This window comes from Beta vulgaris, chromosome 8, assembly GCF_026745355.1.
Source record: "Beta vulgaris subsp. vulgaris cultivar EL10 chromosome 8, EL10.2, whole genome shotgun sequence".
Taxonomy (NCBI): domain Eukaryota; kingdom Viridiplantae; phylum Streptophyta; class Magnoliopsida; order Caryophyllales; family Amaranthaceae; genus Beta; species Beta vulgaris.
Window position 1 is genome coordinate 45,089,286 of NC_079209.1, and position 22,541 is coordinate 45,111,826.

General features: G+C 35.7%; 3 protein-coding genes across 4 annotated transcripts; all 3 read left to right on the forward strand.

Annotated features, from left to right (window-relative positions):
* Nucleotides 1-8,041: 8,041 nt before the first annotated feature.
* On the forward strand, nt 8,042-10,079 carry LOC109133745 (putative FBD-associated F-box protein At5g56700). Its single transcript, XM_019247488.3, has one exon. It carries the CDS (start codon nt 8,137-8,139, stop codon nt 9,670-9,672), a length of 1,536 nt encoding a protein of 511 aa, XP_019103033.2. The 5' UTR covers nt 8,042-8,136; the 3' UTR covers nt 9,673-10,079.
* Nucleotides 10,080-12,559: 2,480 nt separating this feature from the next.
* Nucleotides 12,560-15,894, forward strand: LOC104883944 (F-box/FBD/LRR-repeat protein At5g22660). Of its 2 annotated transcripts, XM_010668521.4 has the most exons (3): nt 12,560-14,182; nt 14,687-14,758; nt 15,455-15,894. In XM_010668521.4, exon 1 carries the CDS (start codon nt 12,640-12,642, stop codon nt 14,122-14,124), a length of 1,485 nt encoding a protein of 494 aa, XP_010666823.2. In that variant the 5' UTR covers nt 12,560-12,639; the 3' UTR covers nt 14,125-14,182; nt 14,687-14,758; nt 15,455-15,894. The 2 variants fall into 2 exon arrangements, with proteins under 2 accessions (XP_010666823.2, XP_010666822.2); XM_010668520.4 differs by lacking the exon at nt 14,687-14,758 and having other exon boundaries at nt 12,561-14,182.
* A 2,281-nt stretch (nt 15,895-18,175) lies between these two features.
* LOC104883945 (putative pentatricopeptide repeat-containing protein At1g02420) lies at nt 18,176-20,583 on the forward strand. The gene has a single exon (XM_010668522.4). The coding sequence runs from the start codon at nt 18,281-18,283 to the stop codon at nt 19,793-19,795; it is 1,515 nt and encodes a 504-aa protein (XP_010666824.2). The 5' UTR covers nt 18,176-18,280; the 3' UTR covers nt 19,796-20,583.
* Nucleotides 20,584-22,541: the final 1,958 nt, after the last annotated feature.

The following is a 22,541-nucleotide window of genomic DNA, read 5'->3' on the forward strand; positions in this document are numbered from 1 at the left end:
GTGAAACTCCGACGTTAATTCTTCAAGAATCAGAGTGGGGTTAGTAATAGGAACCCCACAACATGAATCCAGTTCCTTAATCAGATTCCTATTCCGATGAATAGAGGCATGGGCATGAAAAAACTTTGAGTTAGTATCCCCTTTAAGTTTATAGTTAGTTTTGCTACGCTGTTGCCAATAGGCAGCGTTAAATTGTAACAATTTCTCTCGTTTCAACAAGAAACGATGCTGCTGTTGCAATAATGTACAATCATCCTCACGAGTCAGAAGTAAAGCTTGAACATTTTTAAGCTTCTTATCAACTACACGCAACTGACGGAAAATGTTACCAAAGGATTTTTGGTTCCACTCTTTCGATTTTTTCTTTAACAATTTGCATTTTTGGACTAAACAAAACATTCGGGAACCATTGAACCGAACACACCATTTTTTTTTAACTAAAGTGTTATAATCCTTTCTGAGACACCACATTTTTTTAAACTTAAACGGAGGAACTTTAACCGAAGTCAAAGGTAAAAAATTCAAAGATAACATACAATGATCTGAAGAAGTGAATATATGGTGTTTTACACGTGCGGTCGGAAAGCATGAAAGCCAATCAACACTAGCTACACCCTTATCAAGCCTTTCAAAGACATTATTAGGACCCGACACTTTCTTCCGCCAAGTAAACGGAGGACCCGAAAAAGGAATTTCAGTTGTGGCAGTTAGGGATAAATTTTTTTTGCATTATATCACCCCTACAAGAAACAAAGGAGACACCCCCTTGCTTATCATTGATATTACTCAATTCATTAAAATCACCTAAAACAATAAAAGGCATTGTCTGCATATTAAAATAGGAAGATAATTCCTCCCAAAATTGAGCTTTGTGGCTTTGCTGAGCTGGTGCATAAATAAATACTACTAAAAACGGCACATTGATTCTGAGATAATTAATAGAACAAACAATAAAACGCGAAGATTTATATATTACAGCAAGATTGAAAGGATTAATATTACAATCTCGCCAAAAAACCCATAAACCACCAGAAAATCCCATGGGAGGGACAAAATCCACATGATCAAACCCACATTTTCACACACAAGCTGGGGAGGGGGGGGGGGCTTGGACTTTAACTTCACAAAGCATCAAGATTTTAATCTTGTTACTTTTACAAAAATCATTACATTCTGAGATTGCATTTCTTCTGCCAACCCCTCTGATATTCCAAAATCCAATAGACATTATTCAAACTTAGCAAAAAGTGACCCTTCTAGACATTGACTGATAATAGAGACTATGCACAAAAAAAACAGTCCAACTGAGAAACCAAACATCTTAAACCCTTTTCCTCTTCAGGGCGGAGGACACATCATCATCCTCCCCGTCATCAATACCACGCTTGGCAGAGCTAGTCTGAGAGGAGAGAACCAATGGCAAGGCAGGATCCATCCCAGGCTTCCAATTTGCTGAATTATGGAATTGTCCGAGTGAAGAGAAGTGAAAGAATTATTCGCACCAGGAGATAAATCCTCAAATCCCTCCCCCAGCTGATGCTCAATCAGAGGAGCACTCATATCAAAAGCATTACCAAAATCCTCACATAGAGGCGAGCCATCAGAAGAGGATAAAGGAATATACTTACTGGCATCAATAAGAGCAGATGATACATACACACGGGTTGGGGCAGGGTGAGCCACCAGGGGGACCTTCTCACCAGTTTCTACTATCTTCTTAGACCCATGCTCAATGCCAGGGGGAGAGATAGGGGGAATAAGGACCAAGGCCTCATCATCAAAGGTGTCATCAGGAACTGGACCAGCAGCAAAAAGAGCTTTACCTTTACCTTTACCAGAAATAGACGAATTTTTTGGAGCACTAATAGCAAACACTTTATCAGGAAACTGCTCAACATTAGATATAGTAATCCCTTTAGCAGGGATTTTAACAGACAACCCAGCATACTTCAATGGCCTTTTCTTTAAAGGAAGAGATTGAGGCTTATTTCTAGCAATATGTTTAGACTGAACATGCACCACATTAGCCTGCTCGGCTGTGGAAGCATGGTTTTCTTGACCAACCGCTTTCGCAAGTGCATTATACAACGATTTTTGTTTGGGACTCTTAATTAACTGAACAATGACCTCCTTCTTGGGAGAGGTAAGAAGGGGATAAGCATCAATGACATGTAAAGATTCACCACAAAAGGAACAACCAACAGAGAAATCCTCGTACCATACAATATAGCCATTAACTAAATAACCTTCACGACTAACCTCAGCAAACTCCAAGAGAGGAGCTTGGATATTAACACGAATACAGGCCCTAGCAAACCTAATCTTGTTCCTAAGCAAGAACGTTGATCAAGCTTGATAAGAGCACCTATATCATTAGCACTCAACAAATTAGCTATGGAATCAAAATTCATAAGCTCAGCAGGGAGACGAGGTATCCTGACCCACAAATCCACCCATTTGACCTCTTCCAAATAGGGATCAAAGGCTGGCTTCCATGGATACAACACAAGCAAATCACCCTGGACATGCCATGGCCGTTCAGACCATACTAAAGATAAATCTTGAGGGTTAGCAAACCGAAATAGAATCCAATGATTACCCATATCCAGATAGTCTACCTCACCTTTGATAAATATCCAGTCAGCCTTAGTTTTAGCTGTAATTGTACGAATATCCAGAGGGACAGATAGCATTTTACCAATCAGACACATCTCAGTAAGTTCAGAAATGTCTTGCTTCACCTGAGGAAGGCTATCAAGAATGATAGTCTTAGGAAAACAAACAGGGGGAGGGTCAGCAGACCCTAAACCATCAGCATTCTCAAGAGCAGTAGTGTTAATAAATGAAGAGGGGGGACACTCAGAAGAGACTGGGACAGAAGGAATCACAAAAGTAGACGATGAACTAGCACCATCCCCAGTACTAGGATAAGGATTTGCTATTAATGCTTCCTTAAAATTGGGATGAGAATCCATCTTAATGGCTACCAACCTTACTGAAGGAATTATATAAAACACATAAGCAGAACAAAAAGAGGGAATGAGAGAGAATGTGCTCCAATTAATTACCTGAGACTCCCTTTTATAGCAAGGAAGGAAGTTACCTCGCCTGAGCTGAGAGGCTTCACCACTGAACTTTTCCATCACAATTAATGCAACAGAGGAATGAATATGCCTACTTACAAGAGTAGGGTGGGCTAGAAAAACCCTAATCTCACCTAAAAACCTGCAAAACGGCCTCAAAACGCCATAACTCAACACGCCACACCAATTAGAAAAATCACGCAACCCTAAACAACTATCACTCGCATTTAATGCTCTGCAGGACACCCCAACGAATCGTCGCTCTCGTTTGTATTTGAACTGCAGCAGAAAAAATCCCTTCCTCCAATTGAAAGACTTCTGAGATACTTTAGCCAAATTCGCCGACTTCTAACCACTTTTTACTGAATAATTAGAAGATTTTTGAAGAAATTGGGGCAAGCAACCAACTGAAGAGTCTACTCGCATAGGATTATAATGATGCGAACAAACCCTAAAAATTGGGGGTAACAGATGTGCTATCGAAATCAGAATTAAACTAATAATGAAGACGTAAAGCCATTGTATAATTGCAAAAGATTTGTGTTCTGGGATTTTCGAACTTAAGAAACTCGAAGAATTGGGGATTTTTTTTGGGGGGCGAGAAGCTAGGTTTTGGGATTGAGGGATGGGGGTCGTTTTCTGCAGAGCATCTCTCACTAACTTTTTCTCTCTCATCTTTTTTTTTTATAAATAACACCTTCTATGCATTTAAGCAGTGAGAAGGTTGCAAATCTAAGTGGCATAAGTGTCTCTATTTCCTTATTTTTATTTTATTTTAATTAATTTACTTCAACCATATCTTTTTATTTGCAAAAAGGAGTATTCTTTGTAAGATGTAAAATTTTTGTTTGTTGCATACATTTGGTTGTTTATTTTGGTCACATTTTATTATTATTATTGTATATCACTGAAAGTACACTTATAAAACAATAATATTATTATTGTTTTATAAGTGTACTTTCAATGATATACAATAATTAATGTATGTAGTGGAAATTAATGTGTGAAAAAATTAATGTAGTGCAATAGGAAAAAGTAGGAGAGAGAGAGTGATGAACCCTTTTATTTGGATCGTCATTAAGGATAAAATGAAAATAGACTGCAAAAATGATGTAGAGGAGAGTGAATACGTAATACTAGGTAGCACAGAAGACACCTAAAGTTTCTTAAATTGAAACATTTCGGGAATGATGAAGCTCCAATTTAGAAAAGCAAGAAAATAGACAATACGATTATAAAAGTGATGAATTTTTTTAAAGAGTTAAATAAGAAAAATTCTTAAATTATCTTAAAAACAAGCAAATGCTTTTGAAATGCCATACAAATAAAAATATAACTTACATTACCTTTAAATTAGAAGAAAACACAAATTAGAAAGAGTAGTTTGGTTATTGGTTTTTTGAGATTTCAAATAACATTCTGCCAAGTCGACATTCAAGGGTTTCAAGATTTTCGAAATAACATAATAGTGACCCATGAATTCTTGACCTATGATTTTCAAGGATTTCATAAGGATAGCTTAAATGGCCTCCCTTCTTTGAAATAGACTTGAGCACTCAAGTGTCTTCCACTCAGGAAACGAGAGCCTGATCGTATCCTGAGCCATCCTTATGGAATTGCTGGCTAAGGTAAATAGGTGATGTCTTCTCAGTTTAATAATGCAACATTAGATATATATATATATACCCGCTAGTGGTCAGAGGTTTGAATCCTCGTATAGTCATGTTATATATATATATATATATTATATAATATATATATATATATATATATATATATATATATATAAAATCAAATGAGGAGCCTTAAAATGAGAAGTTAGTGTGAGAAGCAATCTAGATTGTTGGATTTTGGATGGACGGTTGTGATTGAAAATGGATGTGCATAACTTTCTTGCTGATGTGCATAATTTTCATCCCGTGAAAAATTATGCACATTCACTAACAAAATTATGCACATTCCTCATAAAATTCTGCACATTTACAATAAATCACAACTGTCCATCCAAAAATCCAACACTCTAGATTACTTCTCACTCTTCTCATTTAAGGGTCCTTCCTATTTGATCTCACCCCTCTATATATATATATATATATATATATATATATATATATATATATATAAGAAATTTCATGATCTTAATACTTACATGATTTTTGTTCACAAAATTGTTTCCATACATCTTCTATCTTTTTAGATGCTGCACTTTTCTTTTTAAGAAAGTTTTAAATTAGATACAATACTTTCTTTTTATTTTGAGGTAAATGAAGAGTTTAAATAGGACACATGTCTCCTACTAGAACTACCTTAAGAACAAAAACTACACATGTACCACTAAGAGACATAAAATAAATGTTCACCAACACATGTAATTATGATCAGAATTATAAAATAACATATTACTTTCTTTTATCATACCTAATTTCTTATTTATAACGTGTTAACAAATCGTCTTTCATAATAATAGATCATGCGTCGGTAAAGCTCATTATAATTGTTTTTCATTTCATGAACTCATAACCAAAGTAATTGATAATCCTGCAATCCAATAAAGAATCATAACGTAAAAAAGGTTATGAATCATAAAACATAATCAATATTCATAAATTAATAACCTAAACACGTTTGCAAATGAGATTGTAGATGTTAGAAATAGATGTTACTTCCACTCGTAATTAGTATTCTATTTGCTAATTTTCAATGAATTGTTCTTCACAAGTTTCGATGACCGCTTCTTCTTTTTTTTTTTCCTTTTTTGTGACTATTTACGTTATTATCAAAAGACTTATGTATATTTATAAATTATGTGGCCTGTATATTTTAATGGAGAAATATGTAAGGACATGTTGACTAGATTAGAAATTTTCACAACTAATTGTGAATGAGGAATTCTCAGCCCACTCTCAATTTTTGCTCACTTCAAATATGATAAAGCGTGCCTCAAATATGATAAATCATTTCTCGAATATGATAAATTAAAATTTAAAGTGAGAGATATAATTGGAAAAAAGTGGTAGGACTCATATAGCAAGTGGTCTAGCATTATCATATCCAACAAATGTTTTATCATATCTAATAATGTTTTTATCTATTCCAAAGTCACAGTGGAAATTGAAAGTGAGCTCAGCATCCCTCATTTTGAATTTATCAATTAGATTAACAAATATACTAGTTGTTGTTTTTTTTTCCAAAAAAAAAAAAATGGGTTACTAATTGGGGCAATTTAAAAAAAAAGGTGCCCTTGTAGTGGGAACCCTTATCGTAGGAAGTTTCAATTTATTGATGAAGGCGTTTGCGGTATTGAGTCGGATGTCGAATATACATTTACAATCAATTGGGTCAAGTTTTGTTCAATTCAATAACTAGTCTCGATCGCAAGACCCCCTTGTCGAAGACTGCAGAAGACAACGATTTGGAAGACCGGAGTATTCATCAACGTCATATCTCACATTATTCGATCATATGAGTCCGTTTTTGGAGAGACGGTCTCACGTTAGTGTGCATCAAACCAGTAGTAAAATTAGTTAAGTGCTTGCACCTATTAGTTATGCTAGCCCTAAATTGATTCTGGATGAATTAGTTAAGTTGAAGTATATAAGTTAGTCGCTGGAGTATATTAGTTAGTCGCTCGAGTATATTAGTTAAGCGCTGAAGTATATTAGTTAAGCGCTGAAGTATATTAGTTATATCATAAAAATCAAATTATAATGCATTTTATTGACCATAACTTCAATATCACACATAAATAATTATGTCTTTCTCAAAAAAAAACTAATGCACTAATTCTATCATAAACCCTCCAAAACAAACCATCATGCTCTTCTTCAATAAGTCAGACAACAAAGAATTGCAACAAACCAAACTAGGGTAAAAATCACCATTTTTAACACACAAAAACACATTAGCAGCTTCAATCAAGAAACACTTTTTCTTACAAACATTGATCACTGTATCAAAGAAGAACAACCAAAATTGAGAAAAGAAAACAAATATTGATGAATACCCAATTGAGAATGTGACCAGTTGAAGAAATCCGGAAGTTTAGTTGGATCCAAAAACTGATTATGATGAAGAACATATTGAATGATATATGGGTTTAGCTTTTTAGTGAGGTTTGAAGAACCCATTAAAATTTTCCAGTTGTTGTGTTTGAAAAGTGTTGAAATTTCTTCAACATTTTCGCCATTCGAGAGATTTAAGGTGGTGAAATTGCAGGAGATAATCTGAGATTTGTGCGTTTTCTGTGTAAAAAACAATAATAACTAAATACCCGAATATCATAACTATTTATCAGAAAACAGTAACTAATAGCCAGAATCACAATTATCAACCATAAAACCATAAATAAAGGCAGAGGCTAAGAATTGGAGGAAAAACAGACTCGTCTCACGTTAGTGTTAACGTGAGACGGTCTTTTATAAGACTTGGCGAAAACATATTCATGTGGGATCTTGTTAGATTCGCCTTAACGTGTAGTTTCATAATATCAACTTTTTATTTTTTTTATTAATACGGAATTGAAGATATTAAAGGTCAAAGTTACGTCATGGAGACCGTGTAAAGAGGAAAGAAGCAATATATTATGGGATGGAGGAGTACATTACTAACACATGAAAATACATTATCAACCTATAAAAATAGATTATCAACATATGAAAATATATTACAATTGAAAAAAGTCAAAAAGAGAGGAGTTCTACAAATCTCATAGATTATCACATTATCATCCCTCCACTCTCACGGATTCGGATTCTCTAGAGTTTTATGAAAATTCTACAAAGTAGAATTGAATCCTAACCATATATTATAAAATCAAGGGCTCATGATTAGTGGGAAAGGAAAAGATATGGGCAGGATATTCGGGGGAAAAATAGGGGGATTTTTGGAAAAGAAAATAGTAAATACAAGTCTTTGTTTTCTTAATCAACGACTGATATTTAACAAACTCTACCGTGTAGAGTTATTTTGAAACACTAAAGAATCTCAACACCATCGTCACCTCTTTAACAAACAAAGTACTTGGTATCTCGTTAGGTTTGCAACCAGAGTGAGTATGGCGAATTCCACTTCTTCAGAAATCATTTCCAATGGCAGACAAAGCAATTCGATTGAAGAATATACAAGTATAGAAGATCGTTTAAGCTCACTTTCAAACCCAATTCTCATCAAAATCCTCTCTCATCTCCCAATTTTAGACGCTATTAAAACCTCCCAATTATCTCGCCGATGGCGAAACGTCTGGAAGGGAGTCACCACCTTCGAATTCCATACTCGCACTATGAAGTTCGAAAATGCTGCTTCTCTTCTGTTATTGCTCACCTCGCCCACTATTCGCGTCTTCAAGTATTCTTACGGCCATTCTACGGACTATCCTTACTGGAAATTTCGATCAGCTGAACATTGCTATCTTTCGCTCATTCGTCGGAATATTGAGGTAATTCAAATAACATCAAACAATGATGATCCTATACTCGTACCTGTACCTGATTGTGTCTTTAATTGTGAATCTTTGGTAGATTTGGATTTGAGTGCTTGTCTTGATTGGACGTTGAAATTGGATGAGGTTAACGATTTACCCTCTAATGGAACTGCTATCAATCTTCCTAATTTGAAGAAACTTAGTTTGCGTGTCAATGACATCGACTATTGTTTGTTGAGGACACTTGTTAAGTTTTGCCCTGTGTTGGAAGATTTGTGTTTGAAATTGGATTTGTCTAATCATAATGTTCCTTTAGAAATAGTTTCGCCGAATTTGAAGTCCTTGGATATAGACATGACAGTGCCAGCAAAATGCAGTGATACTGTTATTGATGCACCCAATTTGGCCAAGCTTAAGATTCGTGATCCGTGTTCGTATTATAGGTTCAAAACGATTCCAGCTTCATTAGTTGAAGCTTCTATTAACTTTAGGTGTTTCGAGGATGGTGAAGAAGTAATGGATTGGTCGGTTCAGGATCATGCTCGTGTCTCATCGAAGTTTATTCGAGGGATGTCTAGTGTTAGGTACCTTAAACTACATACCTATCCCAATATGCATACATACTTTGGTTCCGAAGATGATGAGGTTATGCCTGTGTTTCATAATCTAACCTTTTTCAAAACGACGATGGACACTCATGAAGTTTGGGGGAATTTGCTCTGTACTTTACATTGCTTTCCTAACTTAAAGCACCTTGAATTGAAGATGGATGATTTTCACATTTCACGGCGAAGGTTTTGGTGTGCGCCAATTGTGTTACCAGATTGTTTGTTCACTAAGCTCAAGAGGATCACAATGAAGAACTTTAAAGGAACTAATGATGAGATTAAGTTGGTGGAGTTTATCTTGGATCATGCCAAGGTGTTGGGTGAGCTTCACATTCATGCTCCTACTATTATTAAACAATTCAAACAGACTCAGCTATGGGAAGAATGTAAGTCCTGTCACGCTTTGTTCAAGCTTTCAAAGAGATTTGTAACCTGCAAGATTGTGTTCTCTGGTGTTTATATCAATGCATCAAGTAATGCATATAAGAAAGGACTAATTGGGTGTCAAATTCGTTGTGCTGAAAAGCTGGTAGATTGTGAGTATTATGCTATGTTTAGGTAGGAAGAAGTAGAGGGAGAGGCAGAGAATAGGTGAGGATATTAAATTTTCTACTGTATTGCTTTCTAAATGAAGATTAAGTTTTAATTCTTATGGGACTGGATTGTATTTGACTTGCTTTAAATTTGTTCCATTAGATTTGATCATTGTATTCCTTATAATAGTTACGAAGCATTTCTTTTACCAATGATGTCTTGGCCTAGTGGTTAAGATTGAGGTGCTGTGAACGATGGGTCACAAGTTCGAATCCCCCCTCCCCTTCTTTGTACTTTGTATCGCCTTCGTGGCTCATATGGATCAAAAGAAAAAAAAAGTATTTCTTTTCCCTATTAAGTTATTTTGTATCATTGGTCCATAAGAATCCAATGTTTTACATTTCTTGCTTATGGAATCCTGTAATTAATTAGTTTATTTTGGTAAATAGTCTTATAAAGTATTTGTGTTGCAGTCACCCACCGCTAATTTTGAGTTTATTAGACATATAGCATGGAACTAGTGTAGCACTTGTGTGATGCATCGTTTACAAATTAAAATATTAAATTTTGCACGGAACATTAAATTCTAAATTTATGTTGAATTATTTACATTAGTTGATTAATATTGATAACTAATTAATCAATTAGAACATCAAGTACTAAAAAAATAGCACTCAATTGATGTATTACTCATAGACTTGACAAAACTAGTTTTCTCATACTTGATTTAATGATAAAAACACCTACTTGACTTTGGAACTTTAAACATGCCAACTAATTGACCTAATTTAACTCAAATCAAAACCATCCCAATCCAATAATAATTGTAGTCAATATTCATTATATTACTATTATCATCTCTTTTAAACAAAAAACTATAATCTGATTCAATAAAAATGGATGTATCTAAACATGAGATCGGTCTTAACAAATCCTTAGCTTGATATCATGCACCCAATTCGAATGTCTATTTTGTCACGTTTGGTGAGGGCCGGACCTCACACCTCAAGGATGCGAAGTGACTCGATGTAATCATGTAAAAAAAAGTCAAAGGTTTTGATATTATTGTTATAGAATCTATATTTATTATTAAAAAACGTCCCATTTTCAAAATGGGGTTTTAGGTGATTGTGGTGGGTTTAGACAAAGAGAAGAGAGAGATGGAGGTAGTGGTGGAAAGAGGAGAGAGAAAGAAGTGGTAGAATGGTGGTTGTTGGTGGTAGAGGAGAGAGAAAGGGGGGTGGTGATAGGTGGTAGAGGAGAGAAACATTTAATTAAGTATGATTAGTTTTTTTTTTGATAAAAGTATGATTAGTTTTGATTAGGTATAATTAGATATAATGTATTTATTAATATATAATTAGTGTCTAATTAGGTTGTAATTATTAAATTTGTCCTCCTCACAAACGTTTTTGGTTTTTGGTGTTTAAATGCCAAATTTTTTTTATAAGGTCTTCCTTCAGAAAAATTCTATTTTAAAAGGGTTTTTTGACAAATTTTCCATTAATAATTACGAGGATCGACTTATGTTATAGTGGCACCAAAGGTCGCCTAGTGCAAGGTTTGATCTTCACCAACATTCCCCCTCCCTTGTATTTACTGCCATCGTTGCTCATTTTCTTTTAAAAAAAATCATTATTTGTTAATTATTAATTAAGTATTCTTTAGTACTTCCTTCGTAAAAGTAATTTAATCATTTTTTATTTATAAATTATTATTCAGTTAATTATTAATCATTTTAGTTTGATTTAGTTCAATTTCATTAAGTTTAATTCAGCCCAATTAAGGACTGAAACGTTTAGTTTAGTTCAATTTAACTTTAAATTCAATGCATATTAGCTCAAAAGAGTGTGCAGTAAGGATAAGGCAAGTGTATGTAACCCCTCACATACACTACCCCAATACCTCTTATTAGGCTATGTTCAGTTCACCTTATTTTTGCTTATTTCAGATCTAATCAGATCAGATCAGAAAAAATAAGTTCAGATCAGATCAGGTCAGTTTTGATCAGATCAGATCATGCTTATATTTAAAAATCATTATTAGTATTAAATATCTTTCATTACATATTAGTAAAAATTATAATAATTGAATATTAATAAAGTACTCATTGAGACGAATGAAACAAGAACCCACATGACTATATTTTTTCTTATATATTGAGAAAAATCTAAAAGATAAGATCTTGTAAATCAGATCAGTTCAGATCAGAAAAAATAAGTTCAGATCAGATCAGATTAGATAAGTTCAAATCAGAAAATTTCAGGTGAACTATACATGGGGGCCTGGGGCCTACCAATTATTCTCTTTCATGATCCAACAATGATAAGATCATTGTGTAATGATCTGATCATTCTTCTCTCTCTCCTAATTCTTTATAATATTTTTCTCCCTCTGATCTAGTTTGTAAATCATCCAATGGGCTCACTCTTAGTCTCCATAAATCTCACCCTCCAATGGTCCACCAGTGATCCCCATTCTCCCCCATTCTCCCCCATTCCTATTAGGGGGCGTTTGGTTGATATTATGCTATAGGTTTGGAATCAGGAATGAAACCAAGGTCGTATGGGTTTGGAACTTGATACTTAATACCTTGTGTTTGGTTTCATTTAGGAATGAAAAATCTTCTTTTATTTGATACCTAGATGTAAGGTATGAGCCATACCCACCTCCCCCTATGGGTTTCTAAACCCCATACCTTATGGGTTTGAGGTATGGGTTTAAAATTTAGAAATAACTTAAACAAACACTAGGTATGGGTTTTGTTCATTCCAAACCCATACCTCATACCTAAAACTAGTGAACCAAACACCTCCTTAGAGGGTGTATGTGGGTGCACAAGCACAACTGTACATACACCAAGTGTATGTGTAATTGTGTATCATCTCTCGTGCACTCGTGCAGTAATGTATGTGTGTGACATTTGACACCACAACTAATGAACTAAACAAAAACAACCTTCACTCAACTACCATTCACCATTGAAGAAACGAAAATGGGGAAAAGTAACGAAGAAGACAAATTAAGTGCACTTCCAGACTCAATTCTCACCGAAATTCTTTCTCGTCTTCCAATCAACTCCGCCGCAGCAACCACCGTCTTATGTCACCGTTGGCGCCACCTCTGGACCGGAGTCACCCGCCTCAACTTATCCACCGACGGCTCAAATTTCGCCCAAGACGTCGATAACATCTTAGGTCAGCTAACTTCACCTAAAATTTCTAATTTTGAACTCATTTTGTCTTCGCCAATGGAATTGCCTGAACAAGGTGACGAGTTAGAACCACTCTTCCTTGATATTTTTCGGCGAAACGTTGAGCATGTTTATATTGATGTTCAATGTTGTTTTTATGAGGAGTTTTTTTGGGTACCTGCTTGTTTGTTTACTTCGCAGTCTTTAAGAGTTTTGGAATTGCATGGTATGCTGAAGTTTGATTTGCCTGAAATCAAGGATGTTGATGTCTTTCAACTTCCTAATTTGAAGAGGCTTAAATTGGATTACGTTGCTGATGTTCCTCTCTGTTTGGGGATTCTATTTAAGTCGTGTCCGTTGTTGGAAGATTTGGACTTAGGGTTTAAGCTAGATTATGTAGAGTCCTTAATTGACGGTCCTGTGCATATTAGTTGTCCCAATTTGAAGTCATTGAGGGTTGATTTGGAATCGTCGAGAAAGACTGAAGCTGTTCGAATCCATATTGATGCGCCCAAATTGACAAACCTTGACATTAAAGATTGTTTCTCATTTTATTACTTTGTCCAGAATCCAATTACATTAGCTAGAGCATGTGTTGATTTGAGGAGGGATGATTGGGAATCAGCAGAAGATGAAGATGAAGAGTTAGCAGGTGGAGAGATTATATATCTTCAACATATGTCCACGTTTATTAGAGGAATGTCTTCTGTTAGCAACCTCGACCTCAAGATTGAGAGTAGTACGAATATTTTAGCTTACCTTAATTCTATGGATGATGGGTTTCTACAAATGTTTTCTAGTCTAACTCATTTTGAAACCACCTTGAATTTTATCGGACTCAATGGATGGAAGGATTTTCTCCTTTCATTGCAATGCTTTCCCAACTTAAAGCATCTTAAGGTGAAAATGGAAGATGATCCACCACTTGAGCACAATAAATGGTGTGTACCTAATTGTGTTCCAGATTGTTTGGTAAGTACACTTAACATAGTACACATTTCGGGACTTCATGGGAGCGAGGATGACCTGAAGTTGCTAGAGTATGTTCTAAGTAACGCAAATAATTTGGAGGAGCTTTATTTACAAATGTTACGAGTGTCTATTATTGAAGAACAAAAGGCAGATGCAATGTGGCAGGAATTTCAGTTCTGCAAGTCCTTGTTTAAACTTCCAAGGGGCTCTTCAACTTGTAAGATTTTGTTTTCGGGTAATTATGTCACAACATCAAGTAATGACTTCAAAAGAGGACGCCTCACATGTCAAGTACAAGTATACCTGGGTGATTGATACTATCTTAGCAAGTTCTTGTTCTTCAAAGGCCAGCATTTCGGAATATGGTTTGCAGGTATTGACCCTATTCAATTCCCTTGTGAATTTCAGTGTAGGACATATATTGATGTATAAAGTTTGCTGTCTACTTGTCTGTGTTATCTTTTGTGAGTACAATGGTTATTGTAGATCTTAGTTCTCTTATTTATGTTGTTATGTATCCCAATATCCTTTATCCCGTCAATATTGAAATGTAATGTTTTATGATATGATAAGATTCTTGGAATGACAAACAAAAAATTCAGGATTGTTGCACTTAAGTATGAAACTTGTATGTATTCGTCTACTCCTGCTAAATAATACTAGCACCATGGACAATGTATGTTCTAGCTCTTCCTTTTATTTATGTTGTTATGGTGTAGATTTTTTGAGTGGATTTACTTGATTGATCTTTTACTATTGCGCCTACCTGTCTCGAGCAAAATATGATAATAATGACTTCTATAGAATGCGCGACAGTTTTGAGGTTTGTTTCTTTCCTTTTTTTCTCCAAAGATAAGAAAATAGTTTTATGTTACAGGTTTATAAAAGCTGTGTAACTGTTGATGGGAGAAAAGCCGATGAATGTTGTATTCTATTTGTACTACCAAAAGTATGTTCTTGCTCTCTGTATTTATACTAACCCAGATTCTGGCAGTTAGGCTCCCTCTTTTCTTTTCTTTTTTAATCCCCTCTTTTTTGTGGAAGCAGTATACAAATTCAGTAGAACATAAAACAGCTAGAAACTAGAAAGTGGATAGTCCTTTTTCTTTCTTATTTTCCCTTAGACTTTTATGGCAAAATTGTGAAAACTTACGAGTAATAGAGTTAAGAATCCTGATGATTATGGGAAATTTGAAGAGTTTAAGTGAGTAGAATTTCAATATAGCAGACTAGCAGAGTATAACACAATGAATATTACTCCCTCCGTTTTTTTTAGATGTAACATATTGACTTTGGGCACTATTCATCCAATACACTTTGACCACTAATTGTTATTTATACATAAGAAAAAATATAGTCATGTGGGATCTTGTTTGATTCGTCACGGTATACACTTTCCAAAAATATATTTTTTATAATTTTTACTTTTATACAATTGGAGATATTATCGGTCAAAGTTGTGCCTCGGCAAATGTGAAAAGTCCAATGTTACATCTAAAAAAAAATGGAGGGAGTATTAGTTTTTATGTGTATGCAAGCTCTAAAGTGAAGTATTGATGTTATCTCGGTAATCTCATGTGAATATTTATTTCTTAGTTTGCCTTGATAAAATATTGTATTATTTTTCAATTTCGATTCATTGTAGGATGGAGATGACGTGGATATATGATTGTTGGCTTGTTCATAATGGTGTTGCTTCTCTGTTGTTGGTCATTGCTGCTGTGTTCCTCTTACTGATGTACTACTGTTGCTGTGCTCTTCTGTTGTGCTGCTGCTGCCTTTTGCTGAGTCTCTGCTGCTGCTATGCTGTTCGCTGCTGTTAAGTTAGAGTTAGTTTTATTGTTAATACTTAGTTTTAATGTTGTTAAGTCGGACTTAGTTTATTGTTGTTGTGATGCAGTGGTGTCGCTGCCCATTGTTGCTCTATTTGTTCTTGTTTAGGCTGCAGGCTGCTTGTCTAATTGTAAAGCAATTGCTGTTCAAGTTGTCTACTTACAATGGTTTATTAGTTTTTATAAATTGTTGTGCAGTTGGAACTTTTGGCACTGCAATGAGGCATACTATTATGTTGTTTATTTGAACAAATACGTGTTATAACTTGTTTAAATCCGCTAAACATCCAACCCATTCAATTCATTCATGGACGGCAGATGGATCTAATGTGGAGTGTGGGTTATACAGGTGATGGATGGATCGGATGATGGATAGAGTGGTAGCGCATGGAGGTGGATTGAGCTCCATCTTACCCACCTTCGATCTATTGTCAGCTCTAACAATAACTTGAGGGGAAATGCTGGAGAAGTATAGCTGTCACTTAGGGAGGTTTATATTACATGAATTCCAAAAACTCATTCGAATCTAATGTCCGAGGGACTCTTGAAAAAGGTCTGACAATTCCGTGGAATTGATCTTAATAAGGGTGGAATTGAAAAAGTTACAAATTAGTCTTAATAGGTTCAGATAAGCAAAAGTATTAACATGTTTACAGATAGGATTTTTCGCCAAATGCAGCCTTTTGTATATGCAAGTTTGTTAATTGCAGTCTTTTCATTTCAAATTCTCGAATTGCAGCCTTATAAATTGAATGTACATTTAAGTTGCAGCCCAATTTGGATTTGGGGCCAAAAATGATGTCTTAGTTAACCATGGTTAACCTCCAACGGGAAATTTTGTCCCAAGCTTTTGTAAAACCCTCGATTTTTCTATCTCTCTGCTCTGACCTCCAATTGCTTTAAGTTTATTTCCCTCGTTTTTTCTCTCTCTCCCCCAGCTTCCGTCAATCACCCACTTATGTATCATCCATCCATCCATCACGTGGGTCGGATGGTAAACGGTTGCAACTATATAAAATATTTTCTAAAGTAGTTTGTAATTGAATTTACATAATTAAAAACATAAAAAAAATATTTCTACCAAAAATATTAAAATTAAGTATACTTACATATAAAATTTATTATGTAGTTGAATATCTATATCAAAAATATGGGAAATAAGTAATTTTACATTTAAAATTTATTATATGGATTGTTAAACAGGTGATGGACCGGGTGACGGATGAAAAAAATCATCACCTGCATCCGACCCGCATCCGTCATCCGTTTCACCTGTCACCCGCTTTCCATCCATTTAAGTCGGGTTTTTCATCCATTTAATAAACCGGATGAGACGGATGATGGATGATCCATCACCCATTTCCATCCCTAGATAAGAGGGGGTTTTATCCGTATCCCTTCCCCCTTTATAATTTTTATCCTCCTAAGCAAACATGTTATTTGTCAATCCTTCCTCTCTTAGTGTTTGTTCTCATTGACTGAATTGAACGCACCTGAACTGAATTGAACTGTACTGAACTGAATTGAACTGTATAGAACTGAATAGGGCTGGCAATGATGCGAGTCGAGCTCGAGTTTGACTAAACTCGACTCGAACTCGAAAACTCATACTCAAACTCGACTCAACTCGAAAACTCGCGAGTTTCAAATTTTCAAGCTCGAACTCGAACTCGAAACCTAAACTCGAACTCGAACTCGAGCCCAAACTCGTTTTAAGCTCGAACTTGTTTCAAGCTCGAACTCGAACTCGTTTCAAGCTCGAACTCAAACTCGTTTCAAACTTTTTGGTCATTTGATATAGTTCTATTTTTTATAGAAGAAATTCTTTACTTTGCTCTTTGGTCATTTTATACACTTTTTTTTTTTATTTTTTCAAAAAAGAAAAGTACAAGTATTTTTATAGGAAAAAATAAAGTTAAAATTTCTTAAAAAAGAAAAAAGTTATATATATATATATATATATATATATATATATATATATATATAATATATTAATATATATATATATATATATATATATAAAATTTTATCGAGTATCTCACGAGTTTCTCGAGTCGAGTCGAGTTCACTCGAGTCGAGCTTTGACCGAGCTTTGATCGAGCCGAGTTCGAGTAGCTCACGAGTTGTCTCAACTCATTGCCAGCCCTAGAACTGAATAAAACTGAAAACAGCTGAAAGTAATATTTTATGAGAGAACCGGCCTTTATCCCTCTCCCTCCCATCAAATTCCATGTACCAAACAGGAGAAAGCCTTGGTAACCAACTGTTTGAGTCCAAAAAAGACTCAAACACTCAAAAAGTTACACATTGGTACCATTATAACCTGGTATTGGTATCACATTGTTATCAGGATTGGTACCAAGCAACCTTACTTTGGTAATCAAAATTTCGGACAATGGTACCAATCTAACCTAGCATTGGTACTAAACAACACGCGAGTGAAATTTCCAAGGCTTAAAATGACCAAATTGCCCCTGTTTGAGTCTCTTAAAAGACTCAAACGGTTGGTTGCCTAGACAAACTCAACCAAACAGTTACAGGGGAGTTTCTTACACTTTGAAACTTAAGTTCGTAAACTCAACTTACAACAAGCATATATTCGACTCGACTCTCCTTTCATTGCATCTTCTTCAAAAAAAATGGCTCTAAGAATCTTCCAGCAAAAATCTTTGTTGAGGTATGCTCATTTCTCTCTGTCTCACTCTCGTTTTCTCTCCTTTGAACCCTCTTCTTCAAACAAAGATGTAGACATAGACAAAATATACCGCATTATCAATGATTCATCTTCAACCCAAAACTTGAAAGAATCCCTAAATTCAAGTGGGATTTCTATATCAAATGAAATCATTGATTCAGTCCTCAAAAGGGTTCGTTTTAGTCATTCAAACCCACTCCAAGCACTTGAATTTTTCAATTTGATGTCTAGAACAAAAGGGTTTTATCACACCCAATTCTCACTTGATACAATGCTTTACATTTTGGGTAGAACTAGGAAATTTGAACAAATGTGGGAGGTTCTAATTGATACTAAAAGAAAAGATCGTGATTTGATTTCTCACAGAACTTTGCAAGTTGTTTTGGGTAGAATTGCAAAGGTTTGTTCTGTTAGACAAACTGTAGATGGGTTTAAGAGGTTTAAGAGAATTGCCCCAGAATTAGATACTAGTTGTTATAATGCATTGTTGAGGGTTTTGTGTCAAGAGAAAACTATGGTTGATGCTAGAAATGTTTATCATAGTTTGAAGAATCAATTTAAGCCTAATTTGTATACTTTTAATATATTGTTATCTGGGTGGAAGTCTTCTGAGGATGCTGAAGCTTTTTTTGAGGAGATGAAGGACTTGGGTGTGAAACCTGATATTGTTTCTTACAATAGTTTGATTGATGTTTTTTGTAAAAGTGGTGAAACTAAGAAGGCCTACCAAATGCTTGATGAAATGCAAAAACAGGAGGTTTCCCCAGATGTGATCACGTATACGAGTTTGATTGGTGGGTTGGGTTTGGCGGGTCAGCCGGATAAAGCTAGGGAGTTGTTGAGTGAAATGAAGGAGTATGGATGTTATCCGGATGTAGCAGCGTATAATGCAGCCATTCGGAACTTTTGTATAGCGAAGAGGCTTGGTAATGCGTATGAGTTGATGAATGAGATGGCGGGCAAGGGGTTGAGCCCTAATTCTACTACTTATAACCTGCTTTTTAGGGTATATTATTGGTCGAATGACTTGAAAAGTTCGTGGAGTTTGTATCAGCAGATGAAAGCAGCTGGTTGCTTGCCGAACACACAGTCTTGCATGTTTTTGATTAGGCTGTGTAAGAGGCAGGAAATGGTGGAGATGGCACTCGAGCTATGGAATGACATGGTGGAGAAGGGTTTTGGGTCGTTTATTTTGGTGTCTGATGTGCTGTTTGATCTTCTTTGTGACTTGGGGAAATTGGTTGAAGCGGAGAGATGTTTTTTGCAGATGGTAGAGAAAGGCCAAAAGCCAAGCAATGTTTCTTTCAAGAGAATCAAGGTGCTGATGGAATTGGCGAACAGGCATGAAAACTTGAAGACTTTGTCAGATAAGATGGCTGTTTTTGGACCACCACAAAAAATTCGCAGGCCAAATGAGAACTTTGATGATGCCACAACTCTGCGGTCAATTGCTCGTTGATTTAAAGGATTTTGACTTGATATAGTGATTGGTCAAGCGACAATGACTTTTCATGGTATGCAAGGCAAATGCACATTTGATCCTTAGCTTGCTTTGCCATAGACAGCTGCTGCGATAGGGAATCCGTTTTGCATATATAGTGGAATGTCGTGAGCATATATCAGCATCATGGTGTGATATATGACCGAGAAATGGAGCTGTTCACTATTACAACGTAGAACAGCTAACACTGATGCTGGAAACCCACCCAAAATCTTGATATATCCAAACTAGTGGTGGATTCGCACCCAAGGGACATCCCATTTTTTTCACTTGGTTGTTTGGTGGGTTTGGAAACTCTATGTACTGCTTCTGATTAACCTGAAGGAACTCCTGCTGTGAAAGAGAATGAACAATACGTCACATTCAAGTGACTTACAAAGTACATCGTCTTGAAAATGCATTATTTGGCAACAATGGATGCTCTAGACGGACTCTGAGTCACACTATAACTGCTCTTAACATTGCTATGTGTCCTTTGGGATAGTTATTGCGAATGAATTCTGTCCAAGCTGAACCTCGAGATTTATGGTTATTTGTGCCTTTGATATCAGTTTTTTTAGTTGTTTTCACACAGGTTCTACTGATTTTGATCTACCTCCTCCGTTATATGTTTGTTTGTGACACTTTGACCAATATGTCAGCTTTTTGATCAAAGTATACATTTAAAAGAAAACGGAGGAAGTAAACTTTTTAGTGTAATTATTGTAAACTTGTGAGTTGCGAGATATCAGGTAGCCATTCACTCACGTCTTTGCAATTGCACTTTCTAATTCTAATTAATTAAAAACTCTTAGCTACTCGTTGAATTCCCTCATCCTTCAAAATATTCCAGTCTTGTTCTCTTTTTTTCTTCTTCAATAATCGTATAAGTATGTTGTTTGTAATATTCGGCCTGTTGCTGACATGTTTTTCTTAGACCAACAGATACCAACGTAATAGAATAACAAAGTATCATCTGAAGTGGTCTTACTTACTATAAGTTATTGTGAAGTCGAGATGACTTAACCAATCTCTTGTAATCTCGAAGAGAGATGATACACCCTCTAATAGGAATGGAGGAATGGGGGAGAATGGGGGCCACTAGGGGGGACCATTACGCAAATTAGATCCTACACCGAGGTGTAGGATGAGCATCCTACACCTTGTCCATGTGGTTAGCTTTTGATAGTATTTTTGAAACTGGGCCCGTTTTTTCTCTCTCATCACTTGAAACAATTTTTTTAATGTACAAATGCATATGGTTTGGTGTACAATAATATACGAGTGTATATTTGGGGATTTTCAGTGATCAAAGCAATGACCATCAGTGTACATTGTGATTTTATTGAATTTCGGTATGAGACTGTAATTGTACATATTGAATTTCATTAGTGAACAAACATCAAACACACCAGTGTACAAAGATTGGAAATTACTCACTTGACATATTTCGGTATGGGTAGGGGTGTGCAAAAATATCCGATCCGAAATATTCGATCCGAAAATCCGCCGATCCGATCCGAAATTTCGGATATCCGATCCGATTTTAAGATTTCGGATATTTCGGATCGGGTATCCGGAAAAAAATTTGGATTTTCGGATCGGATACGGATCGGGATTTTTCAAAAATTTCAACGGACCCGATCCGAAAATCCGGTGATCCGATCCGAAAACCCGGTGATCCGATCCGAAAATTTCGGATCGGATTCGGATCGCAATTTCCCCGATCCGAAATTTTCGGATATCCGAATTTTCGGATCGGATCCGATCCGATATCCGACATTGAACACCCCTAGGTATGGGACTGTAATTGTACATACTGAATTTCATTAGTGAACAAACATCAACACACCCAGTGTACAAAGATTGCAAATTACTCACTTGACATCAACTTCAGGAATTGAGTTACTTTCAGCTAGGGGGTAGTCATTGTACATTTTGATTTTCTTAATGAACAACTACGAAGCCAAAAATGTACAAGGAGGTTGAGTGTGGAAAAGAGAAAAGTGGTGAATTTCGGTATAAGGCTATAATTGTACATATTGAATTTCATTAGTGAAGAACATCAACACACCCGGTGTACAAAGATTACAAATTCCTCACTTGACATCAGCTTCAGGAATTGAGTTACTTTCAGCTTGGGGGTTGTCATTGTACATTTTGATTTTGTTTATGAACAACCACGAAGCCAAGAATGTACAAGGAGGTTGAGTGTGGAAAAGAGAGAAGTGGTGAACAGTATATGGGGGGAATGATGGCGGTTATTATCAAATCAGTTATTAAATGGTGAGCAGTAAGCCAGTAACTGTCAAATCAGTTACTTTTTGAATTTTCGACATGTACACTGGATGTATGGGAATGTACATTAGCTGTCAAATCAATTACTTTTTTGCATGTTGAATGGTGCGTTTCATTCTTCTTGCCTTGCGTTTTGGAGCTGGTGTGGATGTTCATCCTACACCTTGTTCCAGGATCTATTAATTGGGACCATTAGGGGGTGAAATTTATGGGGGCCAATAGGGGGAGTATTGAGGTAGCGTATGTGGGGGCCATATACACCAAGTGTATGCGTAGTCTTTCCCAATTTCGAAGCAAGCTCACCATCTTCAATAAGGGGTTTATCAAAGATAGGCAACATGATTATTAGCACTCAAAATTGGTAAAACAAATACGAGTTATATATATTGAACCCAAACCCTTGTCATTCTAGTAATCTACGCGCTTG

What these genes read in the sequence shown, in the direction of transcription:
- LOC109133745 (XM_019247488.3), top strand. Translation starts at nt 8,137, where the DNA reads ATGGCGAATTCCACTTCTTCAGAAATCATTTCCAATGGCAGACAAAGC.
- LOC104883944 (XM_010668521.4), top strand. Translation starts at nt 12,640, where the DNA reads ATGGGGAAAAGTAACGAAGAAGACAAATTAAGTGCACTTCCAGACTCA.
- LOC104883945 (XM_010668522.4), top strand. Translation starts at nt 18,281, where the DNA reads ATGGCTCTAAGAATCTTCCAGCAAAAATCTTTGTTGAGGTATGCTCAT.